The sequence below is a fragment of the Carassius auratus genome, chromosome 11, assembly GCF_003368295.1.
Source record: "Carassius auratus strain Wakin chromosome 11, ASM336829v1, whole genome shotgun sequence".
Taxonomy (NCBI): Eukaryota; Metazoa; Chordata; class Actinopteri; order Cypriniformes; family Cyprinidae; genus Carassius; species Carassius auratus.
Genome location: NC_039253.1, coordinates 16,182,482 through 16,206,866, shown reverse-complemented (window position 1 = coordinate 16,206,866; position 24,385 = coordinate 16,182,482). Strand labels below are relative to the sequence as shown.

At 37.6% G+C, this 24,385-nt stretch overlaps 1 protein-coding gene across 1 annotated transcript in view; it reads right to left on the bottom strand.

The window, feature by feature from the left end:
* Positions 1-24,385, bottom strand: part of LOC113111206 (phosphatidylinositol 4-phosphate 3-kinase C2 domain-containing subunit beta-like) — a 45,539-nt gene that overhangs the window by 17,039 nt on the left and 4,115 nt on the right. Inside the window, exons 2-15 of the mRNA XM_026275754.1 lie at positions 22,066-22,917; positions 21,635-21,735; positions 21,290-21,450; positions 19,102-19,222; positions 17,493-17,604; positions 16,903-16,982; positions 16,733-16,796; positions 16,040-16,186; positions 15,666-15,699; positions 14,758-14,953; positions 10,948-11,070; positions 7,113-7,280; positions 6,091-6,202; positions 2,411-2,553 (exon numbers count right to left, since the gene is read on the bottom strand). Coding sequence (XP_026131539.1) covers positions 2,411-2,553; positions 6,091-6,202; positions 7,113-7,280; positions 10,948-11,070; positions 14,758-14,953; positions 15,666-15,699; positions 16,040-16,186; positions 16,733-16,796; positions 16,903-16,982; positions 17,493-17,604; positions 19,102-19,222; positions 21,290-21,450; positions 21,635-21,735; positions 22,066-22,830 — 2,327 coding nt within the window. The 5' untranslated portion in view covers positions 22,831-22,917. The remainder of the gene's footprint in view (positions 1-2,410; positions 2,554-6,090; positions 6,203-7,112; positions 7,281-10,947; positions 11,071-14,757; positions 14,954-15,665; positions 15,700-16,039; positions 16,187-16,732; positions 16,797-16,902; positions 16,983-17,492; positions 17,605-19,101; positions 19,223-21,289; positions 21,451-21,634; positions 21,736-22,065; positions 22,918-24,385) is intronic.

Here is a 24,385-nt window from a genome sequence, read left to right as displayed (position 1 = left end):
GTCGTTCTGCTTGATATGCCAAAACCACTATTGATTGATTATTTTTTAATAGTCTAAAAAGAAAGCTGCATTTAACAAATACATATACATATATCATTGCAGTGTAAAATTTTTCTTTAAAAAACAAAAAACAAATTAACGCCCATGACGACAAACATTATTTGACATCTACATCTTTACAATTTACTGTTATTTTTTTATTAATGCATACAAGTATTCATCTTTTTTTCTACTTTTTAAGTATATGCTCATTGTAAAAAAAATAATGTGCAATGTTAAAATGGTGCTTGCATGTAATGTACACATTTCGTCCCCCTCCACTTAGACATCAATTCTCACACTGAAACTTTTCCAGCTCCACATGAATGCCGCTATTCCTCCCACTGTCACTTGAAAGGAGGGATGAGATGGGGAAGCAGAGGGTAACAGAAAAGACAAAAGGAAGTGGATAATGCTGGTTGTCCAAACTCTTAGCGAAAAGGAAGGATCTGACACCAGCTTCATCCTCTCATAAGTGTCTGATCAGCACCTCAACATCACTCTGAGCTTCCTCAACCTCTGTTCCAATGCAGACATGCTCATTTGGGAGCAGAAAAGCGATTTCATGATGTGTGTCACTGAAATACGGATAATGTGTAACAACAGCTGAATCTGAATTTGCATTAACTGGTTATCTGAGGGGGCAGCTACACTTAATCAATCCTTGTCTTGGAGGAGATGCAGTTTTCATAACCATGTCTGTATATCATCCTGCTGCATTCTCCGTTTATCAGTTTACAGTGTGAACGCCCACTATGTGAATTCCATGACTGAGCTAGAATGAGAAAGTAAGATGTAAATTTTTTAACTCACAGGCTCAAAGAACCTGAGAACCAGCTTTCAGCAATTTCTTTTCCACCAAAATGTTGCTGGTTTTGAGCATGTGATCAGTCAGAAGATCTACAAACAGAAACGGTCTAAGCTTCCACTGACTAGAGAGGCAAACATTGTTACGTAAATGTTTGTTTATCAAGTCAGAGGAAGCTTGGACTTTGTGCACATAAAGTATTCTTGTTGCTTGATAACATTATGGTTGAACTACTGATGTCACATGGAGTATTTTAACAAAAGGGCCTTTCGCACCTCTTTACTTCCAGAACTAAATGTACAGTACTAAAGTACTGGAAAGATTTTGCGCAAACTATTTCCCAGTACCATTTAAAGTGTTACATTTGAACCAACAGTGTGTACTAGGAAGCGATGTAAGCCAGTCAACAGTGATGTCATCTGTGCACGATGTTAAACAACCTTAAAGGAGAACAATATTAACCACTGGAGGATGGAGGACGCTGTGATAGGAGCTGTATTTTTGTTGTGTCTTGCGGGTTTCACAATAATGGACATGGAATGTCGACATAAACGTAAATCGATTGAAAGAACGGAAAGGAGGACTAAGAATCGCCAATGACAACTGGCAGTGCTATATTTGCCACAAGTGCCTGCAATTCAGCGGCCGTACATTTATCGCTGTTCATCATACTTGCAAAATAAGTTGACAATGTTTACAGCATGTGACACAGCGTTTTAAAACATGGCGGGTGACCTTGTTTGAGTGCGTCGGGCCAATCAAATGTCTAATTCAGTCATGGTTAGTACCAGTTGTGCTGGTTAGACCCTGCTAGTTCTCGAAAAAAGCAGTCCGGTACTAAAAATCTCACCAAGCTCCGGCAGTGAGAAAAAGCGCAAAAATTGGTAGTTCCACAATTAGTTCTGGAACTATGAAAAGGTTCCCGTGGTGCAAAAGGCCATAATGTCCTTACTACCTTTCTGGACCTTGAACGTGTCAGGTGTGTTGCTGTTTATGCAGGGTCAGAAAGCTCTTGGATTTCATAAATCTCTTAACTTTGTGTTCTGAAAATAAACAAAGGCTCTTGCGGGCGAGTAATTAATGACAATTTAATATTTGGTGTGAACGATCCCTTTAATAAATTAGCATTTACATTAAATGTATAATAAATATGATTTTTTTTTATTTCATTATATTTAAAAATTTAAATTTTACTTTGAGTAGCTAACATAGTTTCATTAAACAAATGCACATCAAGCTTTGTCAAATTTAACTTTGATCTTTCCAATCTATTTTGTGCCAGTCTAGACACAACGAGTTGTTCAAAAACGAGGACATTAGTGGTTTCCTGATTCAAAACCAGCTGGATTAAAAAAACCTAGCACAGTATTGGTTGAACTAAAGAGGAAATATTGTATTAATCTAATAGGAAATGCACAGTGTTCCTTATTACAAGGTATTTTTAGCATTTTAAATGCTGACAGAGAAAGAACACAGAAAGATCTTGAAAACATTAAACAGTAAAACAAATAATTAGATCAAGACGTGTCAGCTGCTTTAGGATTTACCAGACCTCCAACTCACCAGAAAAGGGACTTCTTGTGCAAGATATCATGTAGCTGTCTCTGGCTGAGCTGGTCCAGACGGGAGAACTCGTACTGGGGGCTGAACTCTGCTGGAGCGGGGGTGCTGAAGCGCACTTCGAAAGAAGAAGTGGGAAAGTCCACCTGAAAATACAAGGAGTGTTTTATTGAAAATGAGCCACGGTATTAACAATGGAGGGTTTAAACACACAAAGTAATAGTCAAAGGAAACAGCTGTAAGTCTGAGCTGAATCTAATGGCAATGCAATTTCACCTTTTACTTAAAAAGTGCAAGCAAGCAATGCAACTGTTGCAAACAATGCAAGCATTTCATGGATATTTAATAAATCACTCTACCCTAATAGGCATCTTATAAAGACAACCAAATCACAGGTCAAATTTACTCTAGTTCATGGATTGCAAAGATGGCACAAGAGCGAAATTAGGAGGTTTATGATCCAAAGCAAACACTGAGGTTCACGGTCACGGCTGGCAGCAGTTAACACGAGTGCTGAAAGCCATAACATCACCATGAACAGCTGAGGCTTTCACCTTTAACATGCCAAGTTAAATACCACCAACAATAAATTTTAACACCAGAGATCCAACATACATTCAACTAAAAGACAAACGGAAACTACAACCACATGTACCCAGTGCCAATTTTTTTCTTCTCTTGATAATCAAGGAAAAACTAAGATAAAAACTTTCAATGAAAGCACATGACAGGGAAATCTGGGTCTGTTTTCCCACTTCTCTCAACTCGGGTTGAAATCAGTCCAGTCTTTATTGCCATATGCCTCTCAGCATCACACTTCATCCATTAGCAGAGCAGAACACACAAGTCCCTCATCCATTTCATGACCTTCCCACCAAATGTTTCTCCCATAAGGCAAGTCAGTTCAATCAGCGGCATTCTTGGTTACACAGCTGGGCAGCTATTTCCTAATGGGCAATTAAAATTATTTGGGCCAGACAATGCATTAAATTGTTCATAAATTAGAAGTGTATTTTATGTTTGTGAAAATTAAATAAGCCCTAAAACACTAAAAATAAAGCTGTTCCACAACAAACTGAATATTTATTTTTGTATCTATAATTACTGGTAATTTCAATTACAAAGCACCAGAGGTAGACTACATATCAGCTTTAAATATCATGCTTCTGATATATTGTCTTTTGACCAAAAAAAAAAAAAAAAAAAAAAAACACCAACACATAAAATGACAAAGCTTAATAAATTTTAACAGACAATTTTATATATATATATATATATACATATATACATACACACACACACACACACACATACATACATACATACATACATACATACATACATACATACATACATATACAAATAGGCATTGCAGTTGGCTTTATGCTCATTTACTCCATCAGTACCTTGCAATAATTAAATACTTGTCAACTGAAAAAGTAGGACTTAGTTCAGCATGAAAGCCTCAATAATATTTACTTACTGAAAACAAAAAAGAAAAAGAGTGTGAAAAATGGGGTCAGAGAAAGTGAAAGAATAAAACAGCAATGGATAAGAGATGGAGAGAAGCTAAAGAGAACGAGCACACATTATTATCGTTTTAACGAGTCCCAGATGTGTCATAAGACCCAGATGCATCTTTTGGCTTAACAGGCAGATTGCAGGGACTGACTGAGGGAAATCTGCCAACTCACACTGAATAACCCCAGCACCTAAATGAGGGGCAGAACCTACTGAATAGGCACAGGACCAGGCTTCGCTCCCAGTTTAAACTGCACAGCCCACTGCCCTTAAACAAAGCCATGCCATTCAGGCACAAAAGAGCTCTACTGGCACTACTATGGGCTGGTTTGGCACACAGAGATGGCAGAAAGAAGAGTGGGGATTGTATAGTAGGAGGCCTGTCTGGAGGGTGGGAATTTCACAGAGGTCCATCCGAGTGAAGAGAAAAGCATGCACACACGTGATTTACCACATCGTTTCAGAACAATACCAACGGGGAGGTTGTTTACAAAGAGCAGCGTTGAAATGTCACGTCTGAATGTGTTAAGAGAGGACATTGCATGTGGAGGAAGTGGTGACTAAGTTTGCACAAGATCTAAGGTGACGTCTCAGGTGTTTGTGATGATCGTCTGAGTACAGTCCTGATCGGTTCGTAAACTTTTCTCAAGGGGACATCTGTACATGCCACCTCGGTGATATAACTCATGGATTCTGATGGCGATTTATTCACAGTGGAGAAGCAAATTCTGTGATCCTACAAACCTGGAAACACACTGCTTACTTGCTTAGTGTGCTATGCATGGAGTCATAAGAATGTTATACATTTATAAACATCCCCCATACTTCTGAATGTTTACACACCTTGTCTGAGAAATACAGTAAAAGGTCAAATACAGAGTTACCAATTTTTTGGGGGTTCAGCTAACATTGAGAAAAATAATTTTACTCAAAAGCAATGCATTGAAATGATCAAAAGTGACTGTAAAAACCTTTATAATGTTACAAAACATTTCCATTTCAAAAAAAATGCTTTGTTCAAACAATATTAAGCACGATATTGGTTTTTGACATTGATAAGAAATGGTTCACTTTAGAATTATTTCTAAAGGATCATGGGACACTGAAATTCAGCTTTGCCATCACAAGAAAAAAATATTTTAAACATACCAAAATAGAAATCAGCTTATTAAACTATGGTAGTATTTCACAATATCATTGTTTTTATTGTATTCTTAAATGTATTCTCCATAAGCATGAGACATTAAAATTCAAAGCAAAACAAGTATTATGTTACTAGTTATTATCTTACACAGAAGGGCTGATGTCCTTTTGCAGCAACAAAATCAGAATGAAATGTAGTTTTATGTTGTCAAACTGTTTCCTATGCTTATTTTGCATAAGGCTGTTTAGATGCACATGAAAGTGAAAATTCTGTATCTATCCGTCTCGCTCTCTTTGCAGATCAACCTGACCTACTTATAGGACATTTTGCAAGTAGCGGGACAGTTCCTTCCTTCAATTTGCACACTAGCCTGACCCTATTACTGCTGAAGTTATGAGCCAAGGAGAAAAACTCAATTACACATATACCTTCATTATTATTATTATTTTTTTTTTACAGATAATCTAACTAGACATGCCTTCAAAAAATATACTGCATAACCCTTTGAGGTCTAAGGGTATTTTTAGGGCCTGGAGAAGTTGTGTCATGCCCTGACATTTGTGCTTTTTTCAGTTTCTTATAAACATCTAAATGAAGGGTGACATGAAAAAGAAACATTGCGACATGTCAGGCTTTCTACACTGAAAGTGTAATTTTAGTTCTTTTCTGGGTTATCAGGATAAAATACCTCATACACATACACGTTAATCGACTACAGAGGGTTAAACACCTTAAACCTATTTTCTATGCATATGTTCTCAATAGTTAACTTTAATGGGTGTAAATACATAAGGGTTAAGGGCCTGTTTGGCACAAGGCAACCTCCTGAATAAAAGACAGATCAACCACATTGTAGGAGGAGGAGAAAAATAAGTGTATGGAAGAGAAGTGAGTTGTGAGTAATGAGAGTTTACTGAGAACATGAGTGAGTCAGAGTTAAGAGTAATAGAGTATGAAGTATGACAAGCGGGAAACGGTTTGCTTTATGATTACACTTTGGATTGAGCAAAGGCCGAACCTGAAGGATGACGCTGTCTGGCTGGCTGAAGTTGGGCATACTGGAGCGTGCGTTTCCACTGCCGGGGGTTGAAGGCCAGAGACCCAGAAGCTTCCTCCCACATGTCAGAACACTAAGGAAGAGGGAAAACAGGGTCAGAAAACACCTAACATCCGCTTATGGATGCAGAATATGGATAATTAGACACTTGACCTCAGTATGTGTCTTTATCTTTTAAACAAAAGGTAAATATTTTTGTGCTGTCAAATGATTTATGATTAAATCGCATGCAAAATAAAGGTTTTGTTTGTGTGTGTAATGTGTAAATTTATTACGTATATAAATATATAGACATGCATCTCTACTTAAGAAAAATTTTATGATGTGTGTGTGTGTGTGTAGGTGTATATATATATATATATATATATATATATATATATATATATATATATATACACACACACACATATACATACACGCACACACACACACACACACAAGTATTTTCGAAATAGAATTCTAAAGCAAACATTTCAGCCTTCCTAAGAATTATATAAAATCAATAACTTATGTAATCTCTGCCTTTTTTTTTGTGACAGATCAAACTTCCATGAAGATGCAAGTCAAAAGGATGAAAAAGTTTCAAGTATGACATTTTACATTTATTTAGTTGGACTTAGATGTGCATTTGACTATGAATTTGACTGTTCAAATGTATTTTACTTCTGTATTTACACAGCTTTAGATAGATCAGTCTGTTTTTCAATTTGCCACTGGTGCACGTAAAAAAAAAAAAAAACCTGCACTAATCTGCGTGTTTGTGATGTTTGTAGGCCGCACTAAACTTGCAGATGTCAGCCTGTTCTGATCACCACAATTGATTTGCTGTAGGAGGTGAGTATCAACAGAACTCTAGTGCTTAAAGAGTCTGTTTTCATGCCCTCCATTTTAATATGCACTCTTGCCATTATCATTAATGACAAAAATGCACAAACTAAAAAAGTCTGCCAGCAATAAAAAAAAGAAAACATATACATGCTTACTGTCTGAAGTTGAATAAGGGCATGGTGACCCAACCCAAAGACTCCATGCTGCGTTTCTGCTTGCTCTTTTCCTCCGCACCTCCAGGGGGTGGTAGAGGGGTGGCATATAGCGTCACAGTCAGCTGTGACTCCCTCGGTAACTGATTGATCTGGATGGGGAAGCAAACTCTGTATTTTGAAAGACAAAATTAAAATTAGTATAAAACCAATTTGAAACATGTTTTTTAGAATACTTCCGTTAAGTATAAAATTATAATTCAAACGGTTTCTCAAAACTAAGAACAACAACATAAATGCAACATTTTGTTTTTAAACACCTACACTTGGGAGTTATAATAGTATAACTCACACCTGCATGCATGAGACTAAATATATTCACCAGGATGGAGGAGAAAAAAAAAAAAAAGAAAAAAAAAAAAGACAACTGTCCACTAAAAATATCCCTGAACAATACCAAAGCTACAGTAAGGCGGAAGAGTACAAAAACAGCCACAGGAAGTTGAGCTGCATGAGCTATTTTCAAATATGATGTCTGTAATACTTGGTAAACAAGCTAAGATCTAATGTGTTCAAACCAGGGTTTCTGCAGGGTTTAATCAGTCAAATTTAAGACTTTTTAAGACCTTTTTATGACTATTAGGATTTGAATTTATGACCTACACGAATTACGATAAAAGAGTTATTCTATTATTTCTTAAGTTTAAGAAACTGAAGCCTTCACCTTCTTTTACTTGAGTATCAAGAACACAGGAACACTAAACAATTGTAACATTGTAAATTAATTATTTTATGGAATTAATTTCCAAAATAACAAGTGTTATTGGTGTTTGGTCACAGTATTCAACACACACAGGCTGGGGTCAGCGGGGCCCCGCTGAAGGTTGTACCAGTGGGCCCTGTTTGTAATATTTTAATTTGTATGTTCGTTCATTTTTATTTATTTTTGCTATTTACAAAGTTTTTATAAGTTTGTAGGTGCCCAGGTACAGACACAGAATAATTAAAATGTAAAATAGCACTGGATAGTCTTCAATGTAAACATTTTATATACAATCAAACCAAAATTTATTTTTAAAAAAATTATCATACACCTTGAACATTTCTCACATTATTAGTTTATTTGCTATTGCTTCTAAAATGGTTATAAAATATGACAAGAATTTAGAGTTAAACTCTGTCAGAACAAATTAGTCTTGACAATGTCATAACTTTGATAGAAATGTATGTAATGGATTACAATCAACCAAAACTACAGACAACTGTTATAATGACAATATTTACACAACTATCAATACTTTGTTGACCAAATACCAAGCAATGCTTCATTTTGTTCAGACTGTGGTGTGAGGTTGCATTAGCAATTCAGAAAAAAAAAACACATAAGCAAAGCATGGTGCTTTATAAAGTGCTGAATAATTTTTGTTCCCAATTTTATATATAGATAGATACATAAAACATTTATATCTATCCATTTCACTAGTAGTTCACTGTATGAAGATTCTTTGGGTATAAATGTCACAGTTTGCTTAAACTCGCTTACATCAATGTATTAGTGTCCTGTACCTACTAGTAAAATATGTTTATCAAAAATTATATCTGGAGTCTGGATAATTTTTGGTTTGACTGTGCATAAATTCTTGTTAAAACTACAAAGTAATGCAGTCAAGAGCAGTGAGTGATTTTTCTTTCATTTTCTTGGATTAACATTACAGCAGCTAATAGCTAAATTAGGCGTGGTCACTTTAAGAGACGATGAACGCATCTTTTTCCTCAACTGTTTAGTTTCACCAAAGAAATAACTGACAAATCACTCTGCCATTCCGGCAAATACAGGGGTAAAGTGTTCCTGTAATTGTTCCCTGGTCGCTAGATTTGGCACTTTCACACTGCCAGTGATGACCCGGTATATGTGCGTGCTTTCACCAAGGGGCAAGGAACTCGACCGGAAGTTGAAGTCGGGTGGGGGCTGCCATCTTTTAGCAGAACTTCACTTGCGTTAGCATTCCCATTGACTCCCATTCATTTTGGCGTCACTTTGACAGCGAATAACTTTACATCTGAGGCGTTTGAAGACTCTGTTTGTCCATTATTTATTTCTAAAGATACACGACAATGTATAAAGGGCTCCATTACCTTCTATGTTACATTATGGCCCCGTATGAACAGTTTTTGTAAAAAATAGGCTAACGATTGCGTCATAACCACTCGGCTCTCTGTCGCATTACCGTACAGACAGGAGGAGAAGCTCGCAGGCAATTAACTTAATATGGCGTACTGTCGGTACATTTTAAAATACTATACAAAATAATTAATCAGAATACTTACTCCTGCTCACTCATGACAAAGAACTCCCCGCTCAAGCTCGCCTAATCTGCAAGATTAACGATGGCAGTTTTCACGCACAGCTACTAGAAGATTTACATCTGCCAGACAGGTTGCTGACGTCGTCAAGCTTCGTTTGAGTCTGCGCGTCAGAAACGGAAGTGCTAAAAAACGCTAAAACTGGGCTTCATTTGTCTCAATTGAGTTCCAATGGGGTCGCTGTGTCCATTTCTTTTACTGTCTATGGCTTTCACACACAACCCTTGAAGATCCCGTAACGACACGTGACATCAGCGCGTGACGTGTAATGTACGAGTCGACAACGCTTGGCACGTTATACTTTAACTGAAGCAAGCAAACAATCTCTGCATCAGCGCGGAAAGTGAGGAACTAACTGATCTCTGCTTCATTACAGTTTGCACATATGTTTTCGTAGCGAATGTTGATCTTCATTCAAAACAGCCGGTAAAAAAGTCGCGCGATAACGCGCGTCACCACTTCGATACGGAATTAGATCTGGCTTTTGTTCACACAGCGCTCGTTCCGGATCGATTACCGCAATGTTACTATGTCCCCGACCCGGGTTCGATTCGGTAATCAATTCCGGGACGTGGTTGCTTTCACACAGAAGGCGACCAGGCAATGTTACGGGAATATTGCGGGTCCGACGTGCAGTGTGAAAGGGGCTAAAGTTGGGTATTTTGACATGGTTTGTATGTATTTGTCGGCACAATAGCAAAAAGAAGCAAATTCGGTTACAAGCGTTTTGAGACGCCTTTCTCTGCGTGAGCCCTGAACGCGGTACTGAATTTGGCTCTTTCACATCCTTTTGTTTGTTCAAAACTGCGATTAGTATTTGTTCGTTCATGATACTGTCCATGATACTGTCCGTGATAGACCGTTCTCTCTCCGCAACGAACACGGAGCGCGCGAGTAACCAGCTAAGTTACTCAGTTCAGCTTTTCCGCGTCTTGTGTTTGGATGCTTGATACCCATTGTTAGCGACGGGCTTGAGCCAGCTACTAAACGCACCATCTTCGAGCCATAGATCGTTAAAGGTAAATGTTCCCACTGTGATAGCAGTGCCTCAGTATGATACAGTATGATCGGAGTTCGCGCGGGTTTCTGTGAAAATCCTTCTGACATGTCTGTATGCTGCCGCATGGACCTTGTAGTTCTGGAACGCTGTGATACCAGTGTGATCCCACCCAGATTCCTCATACAGAACTACAACAGGCGAAACAAATGAATGCCGTTGACGCTGCGAGCGCATTTTGATGGAAGAACAAATTAATGGACTAGCATATCAATTTAAGACGTGGCTAAATGTTTTTTAAGACCTTGTATGGAAAATCCGGACGTTTTTATGACTTATGGCCTTAAATTATTTTTGTTAAATTTATTAAGACTTATTATGACCCCGCGGATACCCTGTCAAACACTAGGCCATTTATTTTTGACAAACCTCAAAGAGATCGTGTCTGTGCAGTGTGTGGATTGGCGTCAGGCTCACCTCTGGTCCCACACCACCAGGTGGAAGAGATATTTGCTGACCGCCTGTTTACTGGTGTGCTGGGGGGCACAAAGCTCCACATCGCCATGGGTGAGAGAACAGGACAGGAAGAAATTTTCATAGCTGTAGATGGGTTATGTGAAAAAGAGACAGAAAGACAAAAGAGGGTGAGATCATCAAATGGAAACAAGTTACACCTAGTGGAAGCCAAGATATTTGGGATATTAAATCACTGAGAACCTTCCTTTGCAGGGAGGTGCTGCTAACCTGATAAGCACTGTGACCAAATTGAGCTAATCTCATAGACTCCATGAGTTAGATGACAGAATTAATATTAAAAGGTAATCATAAGTGTAATCAATGTATAACACACACACACACACACACACACACATACATACATATATATATATATACACACACACACACACACACACAATACATTATGAAAATATAAACATGTAAATATTTTCAAAATAAAATTCTATATGCAAACATTTCAGCCTTCCTAAGAATTATATAAAAATCAATAACTTCTGTAATCTCTCTTTTTTTTTTTGTAACAGATCAAACTTCCATGAATATGTAAGTCAAAAGGACGAAAAGTTTCAAGTATGACATATTACATACATTTTAGTTGGACTTAGATGTGCATTTGACTATGAATTTAATTCTTCAAATTTATTTTACTTCTGTATTTAAAGCTTTAGATAGATCAATCAGTTTTTCAATTTGCCACTGGCGCACGTAAAAAAAAAAAAAAAAAAAAAAAAAAAAAAACTGCACTAATTTGAGTGTTTGTGATGTTTGTAGGCCGCACTAAACTTGCAGATGTCAGCCTGTTCTGATCACCACAATTGATTTGCTGTAGGAGGTGAGTATCAACAGAACTCTAGTGCTTAAAGAGTCTGTTTTCATGCCCTCCATTTTAATATGCACCCAGGGGATTACCATTAAATTACAAAAATGCACAAAGCCATAAGACCTTCATTCATCTTTGGAACACAAATTAAGATATTTTTGGTGCATTCTGAGAGCTCTCTAACCCTCCCATAGACACCAATGTAAGTAACATGATCAACTTGCAGAAAAAAAATAAATAAATAATTAAAACAATTTGTCTCCTCTGCGTCACCATAGCATCATTATGGAGAGTATCCACTGAATGCAAACAGCGTATGCTGTTGTGTGTCAGCCACACCAAACGGACAAAAGTAAAAGCCTTTTTATACACAAAGTATTCTCATAGCTCGGTAAAATTACAGTTGAACCCCTGATGTCACACGGATTATTTAACTTATCTCCTTGCTACATTTCTGGACATTGATCATGTTACTTATAGGGCTGTCTAGGACAGGTTCAGAGAGCTCTCAGAATGCATTGAAAATGTTTTCCGAAGATGAATGGAGGTCTTACGGGTTTGGGATGACATGAGGGTAAGTAATTAATTGGGGTGGAGTAACCAATTAAAAGCTCCAGTTCACTTTAATGGCAATTGCACGGACAAGCATTTTTGTTTTTACAAAATTTTCCATTATTGTTTAACAGAAGAAGGTCATTCAATGAATAAATGAAAGTACTTTCATTTTTGGGTTAACTTATTTTACATTTCAAATGAATAATCTTCAAGCACTGACTGAGAAAATGTGAATATTGTGCATGATTTAGAAGAGCAGCATAAAAAAATGTGTTCAAGTCTGCATTAAATTTAGTGACATTTTTGGCATTACTGTGTGACTTTTTTGACCATGACAAATCCACAAAGTTCCATGTGACTAGCACAGATTTCACTTTATGTTTTGTGTAGGTAGGTGGCATTTTAATGCAAGAACTGTGTTGCGTGGGGTTAATTTTCTACCAATTACATAGGTGTATAAAAAGGATAAAAAAATATTTACAAGATGTTTAAAATACAAAACTTTTTTTCTGGCAAGATCTTATTAAACAAGTTTACCAGGTAAAATCCTCATTTGGTAATAAACAAACTAGAGGGGGGGGGGGGGGTCAATTCTTTAATTAAAGAGATACTCCACCCCAAAATGAATTTTTTTTATTTTGGGATGAAGTATCCCTTTAAGTCTATCCTAAACACACATTATTCCATATTTGGGTTTGCTAGCTAATTTAATGGCTGTGGAAACCCTGCTCCCTTATCCCAACTTCTCTCTCCTAATCCCAACATTATCCGATGTTCTCCCACATCATTCAACTTCAATTCAAGCACTTATAGAGACTTCTAAATGGGAAATGAACTCTCCTGAGGCCCGTTTAAATGGAAGGAAAACATTCCAAAGCTAAAAGAAATACCAAAGAGGAAAGAAAAACATGTGATTGAAATACTAATGTCACTAATCTTAATACTGATCTGAGGATCCACAAAAACACTGCAGAGGAAAAACCACTAAGGTTACAGTGTCTCATAGAAACCATTTAACCATATTCATATTTTAAATAGTCGTTTCACACTGATCCGCCTGTCTGATTGAGTCTAATTGCCTAAAGCAGATGGGATGCAAGAGAACGTAAACCCTCCATCACCACTGCACAGGTGCCTGGTACACAGCCTTCCCTTTGCCTGGCCTCCGGAGGTCAAAGGTTATGCTGAGTTCCCATATACGTTTCTTTGTGATGGCTTGTTCCACAATCAGCATCAGTTTCAGAGGGAGACAAAGAGCACTAGTTCAGGTCAGTGGGTGGGAGAGACCATTCCTGTGCTGTGTGGGGGAGGGGAAGGGGCTGTATTATTTTATCACTGAATGACTGGGAGAGGTGTAGTGACATTTAGGGTTGGCCAGCATCTGTCTTCATGCTGGTGGGAGTGGTAGCCACAGTTCTGGCTTAGGATGGAGGGTAAAGAAAACAGAAAAAAAAAGGGAATGCCATTCTTAAGAGCCCTCTCTGTAGATCGTAACACCAAATAATCCTGCTGGATTACAGAAGGGGATCAGCAATGTGGACAGCTGGTGTACAGCTGCATCTCTTCTTCCAGACTAGTCTACTTTTCCTGTATAGTTTCCACAGAATTCCATCTAAAAATGCAACAGTCAGGTTTTTTTTTTTTTTTTATCTAAATTATATTTTGTAGATTTTCTTATCCTGAGCAAATGAGTTCAAGAAAGTGATCAACAGATGGAGCATGCAATCTGTTGGGAAAGCAGCACTTACTGAACAAATAAAAAAGGGCTACTTAACACAAGGCAAAGCAAGAATTATTTTTCTGATAAATGCATATTGTGGCACTTTCGAATCGGTTTTATTTGCCTTAATGTTAGAAGATTTGTCTACTTTTTGCTTCTCAGTAATGACAGCATGTAATATAATATGATGGAAAGTCTTGTTAAAAACCTGTCATTCCGGATGGCTGATCTGTTTGCATTTGCAAAACAAACAAGAATGCTCACTAGTGCAAATCTGAACTCGTTCAAATTGTCAAAACAAACCACTTTTCATATTTCTTTTTCCTACAGAAGGCAATCTTCCACGTTCCTTTGTTTTTAGCAACACCCACATTACTTTGTGCTACGTGAACACAGTGCACAGCTGACAGCAAACAATCAAGTATTACAGTAAACATTACCGTTCAAAAGTTTGGGGTCATCAAAATGTATTTGAGCGTCTTTATAACCACCGACAGTTCAAAAGAACAGCATTTATATGAAATATAATTTTTTTGTAAAAAGATGTCTCACTTTTGATCACACCCATTGCTGAACAAATATCATTCATTTCTTTAAAAACCTATTTAATGTTTAAAAAAATTTAAATGGATTTCCAAAGGTGATGAAACCAAAACAAGAAATATAGCACTACCTGGCAGCCCATGTGATAGGGATGCGATGAGCTGCATAAATGCTGAAGGAAAGCACATTGGTGACCATTCCAGCTTCCTGTATGGGGGCTGTGGATCTGCTGCTGTGTGGCATGGTGTGGAAATTAGCATTGAAAGTGCTGCAGTACAGCTCCACAAGATCCAAGATGGCTGCAGTTAACTTCTCCACAATTGCCACTGTAAGGTGAAAAAAATGGGTTCTGTTGTTTAAATACAAATTCTGATGCCAAGACTTTTTAGAATGCTAGATTCTGACTGTACATTATCCCTGACATGAAGCTTGTTCATATCTTATACATTTTATGTTCACAGGCACTGGATGGAGCAGCAGTATGAATTCAAAAGTTAAAGCTGACAGAAGGACATTGGTTGTAAGTGTCATGGACAAGGCTGCATCCTTCCTGTTTATGCCTATTTGAGATCACAGACTTCCTCATAACAGAATGCTACATAAACACTCTTCCAACAAACAAGACACACTTGAACAAATCCTCAACCCCAGGAAGTGTCTAAATCTACCAGTCAAGTTTGGACACACTTGAGTTGACTGACTGATTGGATACGTTTAAGATGGATTTTCATAGATTTATATTAAGTTTGAGTCTGGAACAATGATGGAATTATCAAAAATATTTATAAAGGGCATTTGAAAAGTAGCCAAATCCTCGTTTATAATTAAGCTAAAAAGATTAATTTGTAACTGTAAGTCATCAAAACTATGACCAGTTTGGAATTATAGTCATCGAAAACTACATAAAAAATTAAAAAAAAAAAAAACACGAATGGAATTTATATGAACAGAAGTTATTATAAAGACTAAATGTTTCACTGGTAGTGTATGCTTTTTTTGACAAAAAACAAAAGAGCAGTATGACCAGAATCACCGTACCTCGGTTTTCTCTCTTCACCAAGACACTGATATCCTAGAAAAAAATTAACACAGAAACATACACACAATTAAGCATGAATACCAGAAAGAGAGTCATGCTAAACTATGTCTAAAGTGAAAATGAAACTAGTAAAACCAGAAAACATTATTCCATGGGTGTTTCTAGCAGTTTCAAAGGTTAGCGGTTTGAGCAAGGTAGAGAATTGTCGCTCTACTCATTTAAGGAACTAGAAGCAGCAAAAGCTGCATGTTTGCAGCACTGTCTCTGGTGTCTCACACGAGATTAGCCAGCACAGCAGTATGTACAGTACATCAGATTTCTAAAACATTTCCCACATAATGTTTGTGACTAAGTGAGTGTTCAAAGGTACCACCTTCTGCACTTTAGGCTGTAGTCTGCATGGGCAAGCTGGCAGCTGGTTTAAGGCAGCAGTGATGTCAGGTGTTTCAACAGCTGCTAGAGAAGAACACAAGGCCTTCACAGACTGCACTAACCGCTCCACATGCAATGGCAACTCAACCTGCAAATGACAAAAGACATTGAGGAAAAAAAAAAAGGAATTAATTTTCTGTAATTAAAAAGTATACATTTTAAATACTATTAAAACATTTTTCATATATAAATTTCAGCTTTAGTCAATTTTTAGTAGTTACGCATTTTTTTATGGTTTTAGTTAGCTATAACAACTAGGGCTGCATGAGAAATCGTATGCAATATTTAATGCACATCTTGTCAGTAAAGCCGCTTCTGTAATCAGCAATAAATCTCCATCACCTGCGCACTTTAACATAGAACCATTGTCCACTGACAAGCTGCACAAAAACATGATCATATTTTGCTCACCTTGTCAGTGAACAACGGCTAGGTGTAGTTAATGCTGCTCCATGTGAAAGCACGCAGGTGATGGAGATTTACCGCTGATTACAGAAACAGCTTTACTGACAAGATGTGCATTAAGTATCGCATACGATTTATTGTTCAGCCCTAATGACAACCATGATTTGGACTGAGCATACTAAACATTATCAAAGAATTTTCAGATAAGCAATGTCTGTAGCAAGTTTACCTCTGATAAAAGGAAAGACTCCGCCTCATTGTGAAAGGTATCCAGGAGAAGAGTCAGTGCCTCCCTGTCACACAGACAAGAATAAGAGTCGTCAAACACAATGAATGTTGCAACCTCTCTACTAGCATATTACAGCCTAAACTTCCTGACCTCCTCTTCATCACTCTCACCTGGTCACAGTCTGTTTGATTGGCCTCTCTTGCAGTAGAATACTGTGGTTCATGGTAGATGGAGTATCATCATCCTCTGTCTGTTTAACAACAACAACAACAGTTAGCATTATGAAAACATTTAAAACTTAAAACACCTTTTACAAGATATCAAATGGTTCCCTGTAGGAGTCTACGGTTCCAAGAAGAAACTCTAAAGGGCATAGTTCACCCAAAACATAATGTGATGGCATTCCAAACCTGTATGCACCTTCTTCTGTGGAACACAAAATATGATACTTAAAAGAACAAAAAAAAGTTACAGGTCCTGCAGACTTCCACAGTAATTTGTTGATATGGATGTCAAAAGGTACACCACCAAAACCCCAACCCCCCAGAAAATGTTTTTTCCAGATTAGTTTAATGAACACCTAGTGAAATGTGGACTGCCTTTTTAAAATGACTGACATTCATTTTGATTACATTAATTCAAAGGTGTAACTCAATGTTTGTTTGTGTTAAGAAGTCTAAAACTCTTTCCTTCAGGTTTCAACTGTTTCAATTGTTCAGTAAACAAGTTGTTGGGTCACTGCTGTCAGCTTTGGTCTTACCGTTCGGGCCAGCTCCATATTGACAGAACTCCGTTTGGTAAGAAGGAGTTGAATGTCCCAGTCAAACTTCAAACACTGCTGGATGTACTCAAAGCTTGCCAGAGTCTGGTTGCTTAGCAAAAAGAAAAGAGGCAAAAAAGCAAACTTGAAATATTGGTTCATAATTTATTTATATACATATAAACTACCATTGAAAAGTTTGGGTTCAGTAAGATTTGTATTTATCTTTATCTATCGATTTATTTATTTTTAAATATTCAGAAAATAGATGAATACTTTCATTCAGCAAAGATGTTGTAACATAAGCAAATTTAGATAAGAAGCACATAAGTTGATGACTTATAAATAAAATTAAATAAATCCAAAAACAGGCACTCAAATGATTTCCAACAATGGACAAGAACTGACAAAGAAATCTTGAAACACAAGGGCTTAAGTACACAGAGGTTAATAGACTAACAAGAAACAGGTGAAAACAATTAGGAGATAGCCAGGGGAACACAAAGAGCACAAATTAAAAGTCTAAAACAACACAAAAGCACAAAGACACAAAAACAATCGTACAGAAACTGAAATTATTCCACTGCATGTTTTCATCTGTACAACTGGCATTGTGGTTTATTGTTTCACTGTCATAGAACCCAGTCAAGGTCTCTACGAGTATGTTATTGTTCTGAAACTGATGCTTATGTATTTAACAGTCATACACACAATGTCTCTCTTTTTCACAGCCCTGCACAAGCACATGCTTATCAGGAAAAGACACACTTCCTACCACACAGCTGCACCCACAGCAAAAACAACCAACACACACATTCAACAGAACAACACCTGTGGTCCTTGTTGCACAGCCTCCGTATAAAACTCAGTGAAAAACTCAGCCTCAGTTATGTCAGCTTTGCCCTTTAAGTAAAATACTACAACCGATTATTTCATCAAAAATGTCAAGTAACCTTTTGAAAAAAGAAAAACAGGAAGAGCACACGTTTGAGTGATAAGTTTAGTCTGCCTCAAAATGGTGGTCGTGTCATGGGGAAACCCAATGTGGTTAAATCAGTCCACAGACATAAGCACAGCTTGTTTTTATGCAACCACAAATGAAGGGCCACGGTTATATGACGAGGAGCTATTCAGACCACAGGCCGCAGATCTTCAGTTCAGCTTGGAATCACCCCATTTCCACCCACAACTCAAACGACTTTACAATGGACGTCCTTATAACATATAGTTGATTATTATATTTTATAGTAACTTTTTAGAAACATGCTGCACACTACAGCAGTGGGGGACTGTTTTTGGCCATAACACATTAGGGAGAAAATCCAACCACAAACTCGTATGCTGAGCAAGACATGAAGCCACTGGAAGACAAATGCAGATGTCCAAAAAAAATCCCATAATCCTGTTGTCAGCATTACAAGAAGACCGGATTATAAACAATTGCCACAACAGGCTAATCATGTTTCCGTGGAGAAGGTTGATTTAACCTACAAAAAGCTTAGATTAAGGCTAATTATGTAACTTCTAATGTAAGACTATGGAAGTTCTATGCATTTAGATAGCAAGCAAAAAAAAGTGAAGTAACTTTGGGTGAATCCTTAGTTCTTACTTTTTGAAGAACTCTGCCTGACCGCAGATTTTCATCAGGTAGTCATCCACGTCAATCATATCCAGGTCATCATGGGCATAGCAGAGTGTCTGATAAATCAGCAGGTCTATGGTTGATAATCCTGAGAGAAAATGACAACAATATTATAATAGTACAGCTACATTATGTAACTTTACTTGTGTGTTGAGAAACAACCAACTAACTAAACTTTTCCCACAAGTAGATGTGATAAAATGATATGTTGACTTCAGTTCAAATGTTAAATCATCAGTTCTAATGTAAAAAGTTGTATCATATGGTATTTGTCTTGTAGATATTGACATCTTAAATAGTTTCAACGCAGTTAGCTATTTCAGCTAAAAACTTGTATTGTAGCTAACTGTATTTACAAGGTAAGCTTGAATGTTTATCTGCTTTTTTGATCATGGGTAGCTTGAAACTTGAGAAACTACAGTTTTAAAGTTCCCCAAACACTGTTACACAAAACTAAATGGCAGTTTAATTACATGCTAACAATGAGCATACAAGGAACAGAACTGCCCAGTGTGTTTCAAAGGGTATTGGTTTATCTATAGCTAGATCAATAAGAGGTCAATTAGTGACATGTCTGTGTAGCTCCTGAAAATGGAAATGTTGACTCCGATACAGTAAATTAGAACCTACTGATCTGAATACATTTGTTGGACAACAAAGAAGAAAGAAGATGGGAATTTTCCCTTGGCTCACAGCAATGTTCGTCACTTCACTGGGAGGATGTGAAACAAACGAGCAGAGGTAGGGATGAACCAGAAAAAATGTTAATCCACCCTTCCCCGCTTTCCACAAATTACACCCTAACTGGGCAGATTTGCTGCACTGCGGTCACAGTGGGAGTACATTTTGGAAAAAAACACCCGTCTCTCTCCCTTTTTCACACACCTCAGTTTCGCCGTAGTTTCTAAATAATAAATTGGGCAGCTCTGCTGGAGTCTTGAAACTAGGTTCTTAATTTTTCATTTATATTTTTTTCATGTGAATAGACCCAGATAAACTAATGCCAAGCTTAGGCAGCAGAGAGGGTAAAAATTGCTACATGGAAAGAGAGAAACAAGACACTTGTTACCCATATTTGTTTTGCAATGCACAATTTCCATTGATAAAATTAGCCATTTCTTACCAAGACTAGTGATTATATAATTATTTTTATATTAAATACTTTACTCCAGTTTGATATGTAGGGTCAATTATATAGCCATTTGATTTCCACTGAATAGACAAAAAAATGGCAGTTTTGCTATATTAATTTTATTAATACCTTTTTGATTTTGAGACTTTATTAATTTTAATAAAAAATATAATTACATTCTGGCCAATAATTGAAAACTTATTTTAGTAATAAAGTGATTTTAGGATAATTTTAATATAATATAATATTTTTTAATAATACAAATTACAACTACTGTTCTTAAAGGCTTTGCCTAAATTAGAAAAAAAGAAAGTGAATTTAGAAACCACAATATTATAATGTACAGCGTGAAAGATATTCATTGAATGTACAGTCATCAACGGTCTGGCTGGGCTACCCAACCCTCGAGCAGTTCTGTACAGACCCAACTATTTTTCCATGCCCTATGAACTATTTTGGGTTGACCTATCATTTTAACAAACACTTAGCAAATTTCACAGCTGCTCATGACACAAAAACAGAGCCATGCGAGAATGGCACCACAGTCCGCATTAATCATACATTGGCAGGTTGCCATAATAAAGAGCATCTGTCAGGCAAATCATGCCAGAGCAGAAAAAAAAACAAAAGAAGAAGTGAGAATGAAAACATGTTCAAGACATATTTATTGGGCCTCTCTCTAATCTCACCGCATGAGGCCATATCTGTCTCTGTGTGCGTGTATGTGTGTGTGTATGAGGGGGTTTGAGTGCGTTCCTCCAAGGCAGTTGAATGAAAAGCTGCCTCTTTTAATTGAGTACACAAAACAGATGGCTGGCAGAACGCCCATTCAGTGTAATGCTATTAAGAGAACTCAGGGTCTAGAGCCTCTCCAGCCTTTCCAATGAGATGCTATGCCCCGTTCAAAAGCTTCAGGATGTGGAACAGAAAATACAACTCCACAGTTATAACCAAGCTCATACAGAATATTTAAATGATCTGTATTATTTGATTACAAATAATTGCAAGCGCTTCAGTTCTTACCATCACAAGAGAATGTGAGTGGTTCTCTGAAGTGGTCACTATAAACCGTGACCTTTATGCTGACCCCCAGGCCCTGCTGCAGTTCATCTTGTGCCACACATGGACTCCAAACAAAGCCTGCATTTTTTGAGTAGTCATTGCATGGGTATGCCGATCGTAGCCTGGTGAAAACAGTAAAAGATGTTAATAAATTGGAATAAATGGCCTTAATAAAAAAATGTAATTATATACACTTTTATATACAAAAATGTAAAAAATAAAAAAAATCATTATTGTAATAAAATAAAATATAATTTTTCAACATTTCTTTTTAAAAAGTTGGCACAAAAGACACTAATAACTCACAAGTCAAGTATATGACAGAAGGCCGCCACTTCTTCATCTCTCTCTTCAGACACCTGAAAGAGCTCATAACCAAAGCCATTTGGCCTGGACGCCAGGGATACCTAAATGTTTTTTAATAAATCTCTTTAGCTGACAGTTATAAATTGGGAAAAATATTTTATAGATTCTCAAAACAACAACGGTAATAATATACACACACATACATATAAACATACACACACACACACACACACACACACACACACACACACACATACATATATATACATATATATATATATATATACATATAAAAATTTTTTATATAATTGTATTATAATTCATTATTTACAACCATGCATAAACGCATTGTAAAAGGGAAGAAAATGCAATAAAAATAATATTATGAAATTATCTAGGAAATTAAAGAAAATGACCGTCTGAATGCTCACCGGATCAACTGATACTCTGCGTTGGCTTCTAGTACTCTTCTGCGCTGGAAAATAGGTGCGAGGAGGAACCTGAGGAGGAAGGGTGTTACTGCGAGCTACTGCCTTCCCCGATTTGTCCCCATTTACTCTCTGGCTTCTACTAGGTGACAGCCAATCCCCATTTAGCTTGCTAAGGGAGTCATTGAGGTTATCATAGTTCAGAGTGTCTCCAAAGGAAAGCTTGGGCTGGTCCACCTCAGGAGTGAACAAGTTGACATCCCGTGGGGCTGAGCTTCGATGGACAATGAACGGATCGTTCTGGGGGATGGGATTTCTGGGCGGTACTGGTGGCGGAGGCTCATCTAGAGATGGCAGACCTTTTGACAATAGTTGGGCTGTTCCTTCTAAATCACTTTCCCATTCGTCCAGGATGTAACGAGGCTCCTTACTAAATCCGTGAGACTCACCGCTGGATCGCGATAAGTTTGATACTCCAGGTTGAACGTGGTTGAGCATGGGGTCAGATCCAGAAAAGCCCCGCTGCAAATTATTTCGAGGAGGACTGGGAACAGGTCTAGGCATGGAGGGCTCGCTCCTTGCGGGTGATGACTTGCTGGTTTCAGGAGGTAGAGTATTTGCTGGTCCCTTGTCCTGTCGGTGGCGGGCAAGGGCGTCATACTCCATCTGCAGGGCCTCTGCTAAGACCAGCTCCCTCTGGCTCAGTCCAAGCGATTCCAGGCAACCCCAACTTTGCTCCCGGTCACTTTGAGTCTGCGCCTCAGACATGTTCCTGTAGGGGGTGCTGCAGAGCACAGGAGGAACGCAGAAAGGAGATGGATGGTGCTACGAGTTGCACAACCGGTTCATGAGGCTCTGTCAGGAGATAAGAGTGAAAGAAAAAACAACTGATTTTACAACTGATAAGATTGCAACATCAGGAGCCACTAAAAAATAAGTCATCAACCTTGCACAGAGATGTTGACGTGCATCACAAAAAGCTAGCAACTAAAACTAGCTGTCAAGCTGCAAAAAGGACAATTTAAATAGGAAACCTGCATTTTCTGTGCGTCTCTGTGTGATTTTTATTGTTTCATTTATTATATAAGCTGAAGTGCGTGTCGACAGTCCCGGTGATTTCAGCATCTGCCGTCTCATTAAATTACACTAAATGAGAATTTTACCGTTTAATTGGAGAAAAACGATCGTCACACCATATACACACAGAAACTTAAAGGTGCTAATGGCAACCCGTCAAAACAAATTTCTGTTTAACTTGAAGAAATTTTGTCAGAAACATTACTATTGTGCAGAAATACCACTACTACTAATTATAATAATAACATTGTTAAAACTTTAAAAAAAAAAACACACATTTGATATGAATAGTATGAATTTACTACATATTTCATTTAACAATGTTTTTTTTTAATCATGTGCTTTAAAAAAAAAAAAATAAAATAAGTGAGTGCCAATATGGTGGTACAGATATAGCAAGCACCTTTATTATCTACAAATGGCCAAGTAAATAAAGAAAGAAGCATTTAACTAAAGAAGCTCTTGAACCAAATATGGAACAAAGTACCACATGTTCAGTCACAGATGTGTTTAAAGTAGCGCACGTGTGACTAACTTTGATTATCTTTGCCTCTGATCATCTGGGTCTTATTGGCTTTGCTTGCTCAGCAAAAGACAAAGCCAAGCTGATCGTTCTCTTTCAGCACAGTCATCAGTGCAACGCAGGTTCTTCTGCAGCACAACAGTTCCTCCGCAGTGGGGGGAAGCTGCTCTCTCTCTTGCAAGGAGACTGATGTGCCATATTAAGAGGCTATTCCTGTGGAGTCACAACTGGACAGATGCTAAGCTTCGAATTCAAATCGACCTGAAGATCAGCTGAGTGCTGCTCAAATGGGTTTAGTGTTCGATCAGCCTCATAACACATGTGCCATGACACAGCTGCTGCCTCATACACACCCACTGGGCTTAATGGTCCTCTATAACCCTGCACAATGGTAAATGGATTCAGCTGGGAAGGTCAAATGACAGTTTTCTGCTAGAATGATAATTGTTACAACTTGAATAAACTGCAGAGCGGTCCTAAAGTGGATGAAAGTACTGTATAACACTTTGTGTACATTTATTTGGACCGTGGCTCAACTAAAAAAAAAATTACTTCTGTCATTGAGACATTCATTTGGGAAGAACACAAAAGATATTTTGAATAATGTTGTCACAATTTTTGTCCATATTGTGAAAGGCAATGAGATCCAAAACAACAAAACTGGATTTCTTTTGTGTTCCAAAGAAAATACCAATTGTACCAGTTGCATGGGTTTGGAATGAC